Source organism: Melanerpes formicivorus, unplaced genomic scaffold (assembly GCF_026170545.1).
Source record: "Melanerpes formicivorus ecotype bairdi unplaced genomic scaffold, bMelFor1.0.p_v2 SCAF_1, whole genome shotgun sequence".
NCBI classification, from domain to species: domain Eukaryota; kingdom Metazoa; phylum Chordata; class Aves; order Piciformes; family Picidae; genus Melanerpes; species Melanerpes formicivorus.
Window position 1 is genome coordinate 5,391,889 of NW_027142353.1, and position 10,265 is coordinate 5,402,153.

The 10,265-nt window shown below is 47.2% G+C and overlaps 1 protein-coding gene across 14 annotated transcripts in view; it reads right to left on the minus strand.

Annotated features, from left to right (window-relative positions):
- MYCBP2 (MYC binding protein 2) overlaps positions 1-8,502 on the minus strand; it is a 197,443-nt gene extending 188,941 nt beyond the window's left edge. For 13 of the 14 annotated variants that reach the window (XM_068155980.1, XM_068156571.1, XM_068156486.1 and 10 more), the window contains exon 1: positions 7,758-8,502. In XM_068155980.1, coding sequence (XP_068012081.1) covers positions 7,758-8,047 — 290 coding nt within the window. In that variant the 5' untranslated portion in view covers positions 8,048-8,502. The remainder of the gene's footprint in view (positions 1-7,757) is intronic. The other variant, XM_068155893.1, reaches the window with a different exon arrangement.
- Between the last annotated feature and the right edge of the window lie 1,763 nt (positions 8,503-10,265).

A 10,265-nucleotide genomic window follows, 5' to 3' on the forward strand; every position in this document is an offset into this window, starting at 1 on the left:
GATAAACACCTAGCCTATACAACTACATCAAGTTATTTCTGCTTAGGTGTAGGCCTCCACATTTGTTGAACTTCATTAGGATCCCCTTTGCCCAACTCTCTAGCATGTCTAGATCAGCTTAGGGCTCATTGCAACTTTGGTTCAATTCCAGTTTGGTCTATAACCAAACTTTCAACTGAAGCGCAAAGGGTTCCACATAGTATTATTTTGTAATACAGAAGAAAGAGGTGAAAAAAAAAAAACCCTCAATGTTTCTACCAGATGCACTAATTCCTTTCCAAACTACGCACTTTCCTTCTAAATGAAGCAGCAGGTCCCATGACTGCAACAGACAATGGTCCCTCTTAGAATCATTAGACTTTTAAGGCTGCTTCATCCCCTGTTTTTGTGAAAAGGAACATCATTTCTATCAGCCCACAAAACCTGAATATTCATGGATACCATATTTTTGATTTATAATTATATATACACACAAATAAACATTATAAGCCTCTCAATATTATTAGCTTCTTGCCAACTTCTATTATGTCTTCTGTGATAACACTGCACAAACACAGTGAAATTTTGAAAGCACTACTATACACAACTGTTTTCCTGATCAGAATACGGTATAGAGGGTAAAAAATTCACACAATTAGTCATTAGTTCAGCCCTATTAACCCAAAGTACAACATAGTATTAAAACATTACTATGTTGCAGCTAAAAAGCCTACAGCAGACAGTAACTCCTCAGTTACCTAATACACAGGCTAGCCTAACGTAAGCACATCAATTTTCCTATTTAACTTTAGATATGAACTTTTTTTTCTCCTCTTTTGGTAAAATGACACCTATAAAACAAAAATTGAAGAACAGAATGGAAGATGATTTCAGCTGGAAGGAATCTAGGAAGCAAATCCTTGCACAGGAGTAAGCAGGAAAAATGTAATATTTAATGCATAATATTTCACAAGAAGCACTGCTATAATTTTGATAGTTTTTCTGTATATAAGCTTCATAGTTGTGGGTTTTTTTCTTCAGTCAAATGAATGCTTCCATACTTGCAATTATAATTTTTAAAAAGCATCAAGTCACACACACACACAGAGAATCACACAGAATCACCAAGGTTGGAAGAGACCTCAAAGATCATCAAGTCCAACCCGTCACTACAGACCTCATGACTAAACCATGGCACCAAGTGCCACGTCCAATCCCCTCTTGGACTCCAGGGACAGCTTTTGCAAAGGCTTTAGATCTGAAAATAACAAAGCTTTCCAGTGAACTATCAAATTAACAACTATTTCACATATCTAGATTTAATAAACATGGTTTCTACAAACGTCTCAGTAATTGGGCAGTGCAGAAGTGAAGTGTTCTAACAGTGTTTCTTCAATAACTTAAGAAAAAACACAAAAAAAACCACCCAAAAAAACCCCCACAAACAAAAACAAACAAACAAAACCCAAACACACAAACCCTTACAACATGCCAGGGCCAAATAAGCATGACATTACTGCACATAAGAGGCAAAAGGGAGGACCTGTGTCAACTTCAAAAAGCATAAAGACTAATCTAATGACCAGTCTTCTTCAAAGGATGTATAGTTTTGCAACACTGAGCATGGATGAGCTGGCCTACTTCCAAAAATGTCTTATCCTCCAGTAGAAAGGAGGACCATAAAATGAAATAAAGTTGACTGCCTTTTCTATAGCCAAAACGACTGGAAAAACTGCCATCTGATTTCTGGTTAATATCAGAAATCTTACATGAAGTCATCAGTGAAATTTTCCTTGAGCTAAACCAAGCCACTTCTCATGAGATTTGTCTGGAGGCTTTTGTCCCAGTAACACCAACAGAAGCTTTTCTCTCCGAAGAATCCAAGTCACAAGAGGCAACTTTAGCAAGAAAGTAACAGACCAAAATGAAACCAAAACAAACCACCACCCAACAACCTAACTGGTAAATATTTGTAAATGAATTTATAGAACGTTTCCAACTGAACTTTGTACAGAGAATAAATTAAGTATCTAACAAGCTCAGTAAGGTATCTACCTTTAGTAAGGAGCATATGATATACTCAGTATTTAATGTTGTTCAACAAATACTGCTGCCATCTCTGATGTTAATGCAGGTACTCAGATGCAGTCAGATCTCACAAGAAATTTAGAGGAGCAGATGGAACTAAAGAAGAATCTACTCAAATTATCTTTGGATTGGCATGATGTTACTTTCATAGCTTCTAAATTAATGTCCTATAGACAAATAATAATAATTATCTTTTTAGTAAAGATTACTTGGGCCAGGGAATGACAGACCTGTCAGCCTGACCTCAGTGCCAGCCAAGATTATGGAGCAGGTCATTTGAGTGCAATCACACAGCACTTACAGGATGGCCAAGGCATCAGGCCCAGCCAGCATGGATTTAGGAAGGGCAGGTCCTGCCTCACCAACCTGACCTCCTTCTATGATCAGGTGACCCGCCTGGGGGATGTGGGGAAGGCTGTGCATGTAGTCTACCTGGACTTCAGCAAGGCCTTTGACACTGTCCCCCACAGCAAACTCCTGGCCAAGCTGTCAGCTCATGGCTTGGACAGCAGCACACTATGTTGGGTTAGAAACTGGCTGGAGGGCCGGGCCCAGAGAGTGGTGGGGAATGGTGCCACATCCAGCAGGCAGCCAGGCACTAATGGTGTCCCCCCAGGGATCAGTGCTGGGCCCCATCCTGTTCAATATCTTTATTGATGTCCTGAACAAGGGCATTGAGTCTGTCATCAGTAAATTTGCAGATGACACCAAGGTGGGGCAGGTGTTGATCTGTTAGAGGATAGGAGAGCTCTGCAGAGGGACCTTGACAGGCTGGACAGATGGGCAGAGTCCAAGGGCATGAGATTTAACACATCTAAGTGCCAGGTTCTGCACATTGGCCACAACAACCTCATGCAGGGCTACAGGCTGGGGTCAGAGTGGCTGGAGAGCAGCCAGGCAGAGAGGGACCTGGGGGTACTGGTCGATAGTATGCTGAACATGAGCCAGCAATGTGCCCAGGTGACCAAGAAGGCCAATAGCTTCCTGGCCTGTATCAGGAACAGTGTGGCCAGCAGGAGCAGGGAGGTCATTGTGCCCCTGTACTCAGCACTGGTTGGGCCACACATCTTGAGTCCTGTGTCCAGTTCTGGGCCCTTCAGTTTAGGAAAAATGTTGAGTTGCTGGAACATGACCAAAGAAGGGCAACAAAGTTAGGGAGGGGTTTGGAGAACAAGCCCTATGAGGAGAGGCTGAGGAAGCTGGGGTTGCTTAGCCGGGAGAAGAGGAGGCTCAGGGGAGACCTTATTGCTGTCTCCAAATACCTGAAGGGAGGTTGTAGCCAGGTGAGGTTTGGTCTCTTCTCCCAGGCAACCAGCACCAGAACAAGAGGACACAGTCTCAAGCTGCACTAGGGGAGGTTTAGGCTGGATGTTAGGAAGAAGTTCTTCACAGGAAGAGTGATTTGCCATTGGAATTTGCTGCCCAGGGAGGTGGTGGAGTCACTATAACTGGAGGTGTTTAGGAAAAGACTTGATGGGGTACTTGGTGCCATGGTTTAGTTGATTAGATAGTGTTGGATAATAGGTTGGTCTCGATCTCAAAGGTCTTTTCCAACCTGGTTAATTGTATTCTAAACCAGGTAAACCCCACTCTATCATCAATATGAAGTTATCACCCTTTTAGAGTATATTATCACTGTAATATTAAAATTTCAAGTTAGTCAAAATTACGTAGTGAAAACTTTCATTACAAAAGAGGTCACAAAAACTATTAAAAAAGTGGTATCTATCTATATTTGACTATGTCTCAATGAACACACTAGGCCTTACTGATACTTCTGGTAGTACATACATTGGCAAAAGTAAAGGGACTGACAAATTAGAGAAAACCATGAGATGCTTAAGAGATAGAATAGAATTAACCAGGTTGGAAAAGACCTTTAAGATCACAGAGTCCAACCTATCATCCAAAACTATCTAATCAACTAAACCATGGCACCAAGCACCCCATCCAGTCTCTTCCTAATTAGGAGCAATTCAGAAAACTTGTATATATTTGAGACAGCAAAAATGTGAAAACCAGAAATACCTTACTTTGCCATTACAAAGTTTCAAGACTGAAAGTTAACAAATTTACATTTCTTTAGTAACAGAGAGCACACTTCTCATTTTACCCAGTCAGAACCCAGCATGTGAGCCAATATCCCAATAACATGAAGGTTTTATTTGCCTTCTGAAGAGGCTCATGCTTCCTACTAGTTTCATGGCTACACTAGCCGTTATGCTATTACTAGTACTTTCACATATTTCAGGTGCCAAAACACTGAGGACACAAATGAGGCAAACAGAGCAGATTTATCTTCCAAACCCACCATGACAAGTAAATTTCCCACTGCTAGTAGTATTGCAACAGATGCTTAACATTGGGATCTGAGCAAAGATTGTTGTGTGTTAAATAGCAGAATTAGATACTTCTCTTTCCTTTCACAAAATTAAACTGGCATTAGTGACAAAACCAGAAGTCGCTCTGGTCCCTCCCCTCTGTACGTAGATCTTTGTGCAACCCCTCACCTCACTGTCACAAGCACAATCACAAGGTGAACCAGATCAGGGAATTAGTCTGGATTACAACAAACCATTTTTGCCAAGTTAATTTTAACCCAGAGCAAGTCTCTAATCTTTTACTTCAATAGACGACAGAATTAAGTCAACATGGCAGGGGGAACTAGTACACTGGCCAAGCTATCCTCCTTTAGAGTGTCTGCTGCACCGCAGCCAGTATCACACAAGGAAATGAAAAGCACTGCTAGTTGTGTCTCAAAGCCAATTACCACATCCTACTCAACACATTATAGTCATCACTTCAGATGACAGCCAGCACAAACACCTTGCATATGTGACATTAATCTTACTTGTGACTTTCAGAGATAACATGCACAATGTTTAATTTCCTTGACTCTGCACAGGCATTTTCATACTGCTTTCTAGTTCTTCATAAGCATTCAAGTCAGGTTGGGAATAAAAGCACTCAACGAGGCAGGTGTTGGTCACACCATGTGAAGTACAGACTACAATTTTGCAGACTTAAAGCAAAAATTGTACATCAATACATCACAAGTAGGTTGCACTATCATTCTTCAAATAAGTCACTCTGGAGCACAGGAAGAATTTTGTTAATGTTCATAGCAAATCTCTTCAGTCTTTAAGCTATTCCAAGATACCTTTCTAGTCAGAAACACTCTTACTGACAGATTGAGGCTGTAGATTTTTCCACATAAATAAAACTCAGTTTAAGGCTTTTGTTGTAAACTACATTACCTTAAACTCCAATTAATTTATCAGGAACTGTTATCTACTGTAGCAAGTACAAAAGCACTTTCAACCACATCTGACTAAGACTACAAGGTGGCTGAAGTTCTCAAACCTTAAATTGCAGTATTTTGAGACTAATATAAAGGGTGGAGGATGAGGAGCAGTATCTTGGCTGCCATCAGCCTAAAGCATGAGGCTGGGGGTAAGTACCAAGAGATAGTGGGCAAATAGCCAGTGCACACTTGCTGTTTTTACCAATACTAACTACTAGCTTAATACAGCCCTTTTCCTCTGTACCAGGTGTCTAGCTTGTTTTGCTCCAAAATGGTAATATGCAGCCAAGGTATAAGACTAAATTGCTTAAGAATAAAGACCAACACAAACTGCCAACTTCCATGCTTCTTTTAACTGGCATTCTCGTAAGAACCTGCTAATAAGAAGTAGAATACAAAATAATACAATCTATAGTACCTTGGAGTAAAAAGTATTTTTTTAGAAGGTAAATTGTAAGACACATTAACATTTATATCCATCAGTATTTTCTACTATTTAAGATATACCAGTTGAATTATCCTGAAGCCAACCGAACACAGTGGACACGTGCAAATTCGAAACCACCGCTTTATAAAGCACAGACAGTAAGGCAAAGTTCAGACAAATATCTGGACACCATGGAGCAATAGCACAGATGATCTCTTTACACATAGTAGTTTCCTTACACTCAGCACTTGCAGTCTCAGGATTAAATGATACAAAGTTCAGAGGTGACATGAGAATATTTAAAGGAAAAAGCATGAGGTGTGAACCAAGGAATATATGCTGTAAGAGAACACTCACAGGCCTATACAGGGAAGAGTTATAGCTTCCCTGTCATAGACTCTGAAAACAGCTCAGTAACTGCAGTATCAACTGGCAATGTCCATGGCAAATACCAGCTTCCACCATTTGCCATAAGCAAATTTTGAGTATTATTTTTCCTAGTTTATTATGGTAATTCCACAGCCTGAAAGAGTAAATAAGCCCTGCTCTTCCAATCAGATGAAAAAAAAAAAAAGGGGGGGGGGGGGGGGGAGAAGAAAAAAACCAAAGCAAGCACCACCAAAACCGAAGAAGCCAACCACCTAGTGCATCGCAACCTTCTACAAACTTCTAACAGTGACTCAAAAGTTCCCCTTACAACCTGGCCACACACATCACAGCTTAAGGCAGAGAACACAGGAAGGTGCTGGTTTCGTGTTATCCGCAGCCTCAGCGACCTCCGGAGGAAAACAATGGGGAGGGCACAAGCACCATAGGGGAGCCAGCTACTCGCTTCAGTCATACAGAGCAGCCGCCAGGCCGCGGCTCCGGCCGGGCAGCCGGCCCTCACCTCCCCCGTGCTCCGCCGGGGACAGGGGCCGCCGCGGCCCTTACCCCGCAGCCCCGGCTCGGGTGGGCCCCGCAGCCTCCTGGCACCGTGCGACGCCCAGGTTAATGGGAGGGCAGTAAGGTACCCCTGGCGAAAAGGCGGCAGGCGCAACAGGCACCCTGCTGGGACCGAGGGACGAAGGCTTAGAGTTCGGCTGGCAGGACCGTCAGGAAAAGAAAGCCCCGAGGGCCACCATCCCCAAGGAAAAGGGGACACACACACACGACAAACACACCTCTCCCTACCCCTCGGCTGCCCCTCGTAAGCGCTGCTGAGGACAAAGTCTCCCTCTAGCAACCGAGGCCGCCTACAAGGCGGCAGAAGAGATTACCGAAAGACGAAAAATAAGGAGGGCAGCAAAAGGCTGCTCCATGACACGAGAAAGCACCAAGGCGCCTAGTTCAGGGCCATTCGCCTGCGAGACCCACGGGCGTCGTGCAGAGCAAGCAGTGGCATGTCTCTCAGCCCGTTTCAGTGGCACGACAGGCCCCAGGCGAAGCCAGCTCTGCCTGAGGTCTCAACATGGACACCGTAAGGAAACGCCCCATGCCCCCAGGCGGAGTGGGGCTTTACGTCGCAACCCTTCGCCCCAAGGGCGTGACGGAACCCCCAGGCTTCGTGCTGGGAGAGGGCAGCGGGCACAGGTAGCTCCCTCCCCGCCGGGCCCCGGGAAACGGGGGGTGGCAGCGCCATCTGCACGGTAGTGCTGGCCAAGCTACCGGCAGGGCCCGGGCGCCGGGAAGGAGGTGGCACCTGGATATCCGCTGGGTTACATCACCGCCCCCTCCGTCCCCACGGGGCCCGGCACCGGCCACACGGCCGAGGCAGTGGAGTCAGCTGTGCTACCTGACAAGAGGGCGACGAGGGAGGATGAGATGGGCGGCGGCCGGCAGAGGCGTGCCGCTGCCAGAAGAAGGTGCACGCACGGGGCCGGGGGGCAACCACTGAGGGAATGGCCGCTACTAGGCGGCAATGAGGAGGGGCGGCGGCCGCCCAGGGGTGTGCCTGGGAGGGAGTTCGAAGCGCGTTACCTGCCCAAGTGGCTCCCTAGCTCCCGGTCGCTCAGCGCCGCCGTGTAAATCTTCCGGTATCTGTCGGCCAGGGCCTTCCCGGAGAGTAGCAGCTGGTAGCGGCTCCGACAGCCCAATGATGAAGGCGCCAGGGCACCGGGTAGGGCGCCCAGCCCGCCAGCTGAGCCCTCTTCGGGCCCCATGGGCCCCGCCAGACCAGAGCCGCTGGAAAACAAGAAGAAGCCACCCTCGGCCCCGGTGCAGGCGGCGACGGCAGCTCCCGCAGAGGCGGCGGCGGCTGCAGCGCTCATCCCCCTCTCCGCCCGCCCCCTGGTGGCTGTGCTGCCTCCCGGCGCGACGAGGACACAGGCGGCTCCTGCTGCCTTCACCGCTGGGGCCCAGCCATGGAGAGGCCGCAAAAGCCGCCGCCGCCCTCGAGGCTGTTCATCCGCCGGGGCTAGGGGTGCGGGAACACCCCTTTCCTCCCTTCAAACAGGGATTCGGGGCCCCGGCTGCAGGCCCGCTCGCCCTCCGCCCTGAGCGCGGCGCCGGCTGCTTCTCCCTCCCGCCGGCGAGCGCGCCGAGCTCTGGGCAGGACCGTATGCCTCCGGGACGGGGAAGAGTGACACACCGGCCGCTCGCTTCCCCCTTCCTCCTATGGAGGTTGCGTGGTGGGGTGAGGGGCGAGGCGAAGGCTGGCGGCTACCTTTTCCCCTCCGGAGTTTTCCCTCGGAGGCAGCACCGCCGCCCTCCCTCCGCACAGCCGCCCCAGCCCCACCTCCCTCCCGCGGCCAGCCCGGCCAGCGGGCGCATGCGCTGCCCGGCCCCGCCCCCTCCCACCGCAGTGCAAGTCCTCGGAAAATCCGGGACCGAGAGGTCGGCGGTACCTGCTGGAGAGGAGGGTTCGGTTTGAGTGGGCTGGGCTTCGCTTCGCGTTGCTGCTGCCGGGCGCTGCCGGTACCTGCAGAGAATCGCGGAGCCGTGCCCGCATGGGGACGGACTTTCCCGGCCCTAGGGCTTAACCCTATTGAGAACGTCTGTCTGTCTATAGGTGTCCTGCTACATTTGGACGAGACGCAGAAAGTACTGGGTTTAGTGAAGAGAGCCGTTACAGGCTCCCTGCATCTCCCTAAACCCCAACACCAAAGCATCAGCATGTGTATTTGGAGCAAGAAGTCTAGTGTGACCAACTGCAGCAGTTGAGCCCCCATGCATCAATGCCCCATGCCCCGTTTCTCTGCTTTGTTAGCTAGGCAAGTTCTTTTTCAAGAGCAATAGCCTATTTTTAGAATCATAGAATTAGAATCATAGAATTAGGGTAGAATCAGAAAATTGTTTTGGTTGAAAAAGACCTCTGAGATCATCAAGTCCATCTGTCAACACCACCATGGCCATTAAACCATGTCTACATGTGTTTTTTTTAACACCTCCAGGGACAATGACTTCACCACTTCCCCAGGCAACCTGTTCCCAATGCCTGAGCACTTCAGTAAAGAATTTTTTTTCTAATATCCAATCTAAACCTCCCCTGGTGCAACTTGAGGCCATTTCCTCTTGTCCTATCACTTGATACTAGGAAGAAGAGACCAACACCCACCTCACTACAACCTCCTTTTATCTAGTTTTAAAGAGCAATAAGGTCTCTCAGCCTCCTCTTCTCCCACTTCCTTCAGCCACTCCTTATAAGACTTGCTCTCTAGACCCATCACCAGCTTCGTTGCCCTTTTCCAGACATGCCCCAGCAACTCAATGTCCTTCTTGTAGTGAGTGGCCCAAAGCTGGACACAGTACTCAAGGTACGGCCTCATCAGTGCCAAGTACAGGGGCACAGTAACTTCCCCACTGTGCCTGGCCACATTATTCCTAATACAGGCCAGGATGCTGTCAGCCTTCTTGGCCACCTGAGAACACTGCTGGCTCATGTTCAGCCAGCTGTCAACCAGCACCCCCAGGTCTTTTTCTGCTAGGCAGTTTTCCAGTCATTCTCCCTCAAACCCATGGTGTTCCTTAACACATAAGTCACTAAATCCAGTTGCCACATTAGGCCAAGACTTCCTTAATTTGTCTTCTCTGGCTCCAGGATGACTTAACCTGCATTTAGAAGGCAAGGCATGACAGTAGGCACTCTTACAGTATATCTTGGTATATTACCTTCTTTTTATCTGATGGAATTGTAGCCCTCCAGTTTTGCCACACTTTGTAGTGCTCTACACAGCTTAAAACTTCAGATGTACAGACCAGAGTATGAATTACTTTAAAAAAAACCCAAACTCTGCATGCTAAATGTGACTTGGACTGCAGTCTGCAGAACATAGTCATCCAAAGAAGCTGCATGCTGTCATAATTTTTTTTATCATCTGCCCTTCAAAAGAGGTCCTAAATCAAGCTTGGATATTGCTGATTATGAATGCAGATAAATATTTTTGCAAGCAATTTCTTTCTGCCTAACAGCAAATATTAGAGAACTACACAGCTGTCATGTTTCTTAAGCTTATGTATTGCCCACTGATCCTTAAGCATTGAAGCCAA